Consider the following 2,710-nt stretch of genomic DNA (forward strand, 5'->3'; position numbering starts at 1 on the left):
TTTAGATATAAAATGTATGGCCGGATAAAATATGGTACCCATGTCATTGTTTTTCTTTTCTTAAAGGAGTTTATGTTTTCTATAGAGTATGCAATGCTCTACCATGTAGACTTTGGTTGAATTGGTGGTAATTGGTATGTGTGTCAAAGTGCAAACAGAAGCTGAGAAGCATATGATTTTGTCAAAACAAATTACTGAATTATAGGACACTAAACTGACATAGCTGCAAGAAATCAGTATCTTGCTTAAAGAACTAAATATTGTGATTAAACTGGTTAACTGGTACAACACATTAAAATAGAGTCATGGGTACGAAAAAGGTAGCCCTTGGCTAGACTATTTGCTTGGTTCAAGTTTTCCCATTAATTTTGAGCCTCATCTAATCCTCTAAAGTATAATATCCAAAGCACTTTCATCCTAGCCGGGTTCTGTATGTCACACAAAATTCATGTCTATATTTTTGAGAAATTGACGAAAATGTAAATCATGGTGGCGTAAATCTCTGGAAGATTAGACCATACGTTATTTTATTTTTTTGCGGGAGACCATACGTAAACTTTGCTGAAACAAAACCGGACAATGGCCCGCCAAGTCTAGTAGGTACCCCCTTTGTAAATTAGGAGTAAAATTGAAGAAAGAACGTAAAAGTGTGTCTTGAGAGCAGAAAATATGCTTCCGTATACCTTGAGTCATAGCCTTCGCCCAGCCAACTTTTTTTTTTCTGCAGCCCTGCCGCTAGATTAGACTTTCACGACACGGTTTCTCATTAATTTGACCTCACTTAACCCACTTAAGTTTAACTTAGGAAGCACTTTCATCCCTGCAGGGTTCTTAATGCAACGCAAAGTTTATACTCCCTTCGTTTAGGTGTGTAAGTCATCTTACGAAAACCAAATAATTCAAAAACACTTAGGCGCGGTGCATTAACTTCTACCTCATTTCTTGTTTCTTGACATATCAACCAATAAGAGATGTGGGTGTGCATGTTTTTAATGACTTGAGACTATCAAACACGACATGCAATGATTAGTTCATTGCATGCAATGCTATTAATTAGCAAATAAACATTAAGTTCTCTCGTTTTTCCCTCCTCCTTAGTCACGGTGCACAACTTAAGATAACTTATTCACCTATAGACAGAGGGAGTACCTAAACTTTTTGAGGAAATAGTTACTTCATTGTACTAAATCAGTGATAATTAATATGGATCGAAGAGAGTATAATAATGTCTGAAAGCATTTTCATAAGAAATTTACTGAGCAATCTCAAACACCATATAGGTATTCACAAATCCAATTCAACATGTACGTACAAACTAAATCATCAATTTTTTTGCGGGGCAACTAAAACATGCTTGTTGACCCTCCTGATCATGATGCTCTCCTCCCAATGTTCCTCCTCTCTTCTTCGAGGAAATAAAAATGAATTTCTTGTGATCCTAATTCCCTGTGCAAGATTCATTTTTCTTTGCAGGAACTGTGCAAGATTCATTTTTATTTCGTGGCATGGCCCGTGTGCGCTTGTGGTTCTTCCCTTGTGCGCGGCACACTATATTGTAGATGACAAGTGGGCCCTCAAATATTTCCCCATGCCATCCATCTAACTACATCGACCAGCTCCTCGGCAGCAGTGATCGAGCGGCGGAGCAGCCGGCCCCGGAGCTGCCGAACATCTCGTCGAGGGCCATGACGATCCCCATGGCCAGTGGCGTGCCAAGGCGGCGGGGGTCCGGCACCACCAGCCGGAACACCTCGTCGCCCACCGGCGACTCCTTCCGCAGCACCTCCACCACGGCCTCCCCGCGGGCGTCCCGCACCGCGACGCACCGCCGCGCGTACGACCCCTCCACCACGTACGACTCGCGCAACGCCGGCGTGAGAGGCGTTACGTGCGCGAGCGCTTTCTGCTTGGACGACGACGACGCGTGGGCGTGGCGCAGCAAGCCGGCGTGACAGCGGCGCACGGAGAGGAGCGCCTTCGGGGCGTCGGCTTCGCCGCCGTCGCCGTCGTAGATGACCCAGTGCTCTGCCAGGCTGAGCCTTCTACGCCGCACGGTGAGGAGCGGGACCCCTGCGGCGTCCATGAGGACGACGTCCTCCGCGTGGCGGCGCCTGCGACCGGACGTGCCGTAACAGTCCACGCGGAAGGCGAGGCCGCCGGTGGCGTCGAAGACAGTGAAGCCGTCGCAGTTGAAGAGCAGTGACTTGCGCCACACCGTCAGCGCCGTGGCCTCCGGCGGCGGCTCCTCCTCCTCGGCCCCAGTTCCTACGGGCCGCGAGTGGCCAGCAGCCGGCGCCTCTGGCAGCACCACGACCGCGTCGGGGTGCACCTTTGCCATCTCCTTAATGATGTCCTCTGTCTTCCCTAGCTCGCTCTTACAGGGCGGCGAGGGCCCTGGCTGAGCTGCGGAGGGGTAGGATGGGGGAGACGCGAGGGATTTATACGGGCGAGGGGGGGGGGGGGGGGGGGGGGTGAGAAATGACGTGATGACTGATGAGGGCGCGCGCATACATGTGGATGTGGGCGGTGGTTTCAATTGGCCAGCGTAAGGCTCGTTAAAATGGGAAGAGGAACTTAGAAGTAACATCACACACTCCAATACAACTTTGCTTATGTGGCACATATTTAATAAAGAGAAAGGTGCTTGTGGTAACTAGCTAAATTACCGGAACATCACACACTCCAAAAAACAATGAGTCTATAATCTAAT

The 2,710-nt window shown here is 48.4% G+C and overlaps 1 protein-coding gene across 1 annotated transcript; it reads right to left on the reverse strand.

Moving 5' to 3' along the window:
* Nucleotides 1–1,265: 1,265 nt before the first annotated feature.
* Nucleotides 1,266–2,403, reverse strand: LOC147975090 (protein LURP-one-related 8-like). The gene has a single exon (XM_087519602.1). It carries the CDS (start codon nt 2,336–2,338, stop codon nt 1,604–1,606), a length of 735 nt encoding a protein of 244 aa, XP_087375728.1. The 5' UTR covers nt 2,339–2,403; the 3' UTR covers nt 1,266–1,603.
* Between the last annotated feature and the right edge of the window lie 307 nt (nt 2,404–2,710).

Source organism: Triticum urartu, chromosome 4A (assembly GCF_056163025.1).
Source record: "Triticum urartu cultivar PI428250 chromosome 4A, HENAU_Tu73, whole genome shotgun sequence".
Lineage (NCBI taxonomy): Eukaryota > Viridiplantae > Streptophyta > Magnoliopsida > Poales > Poaceae > Triticum > Triticum urartu.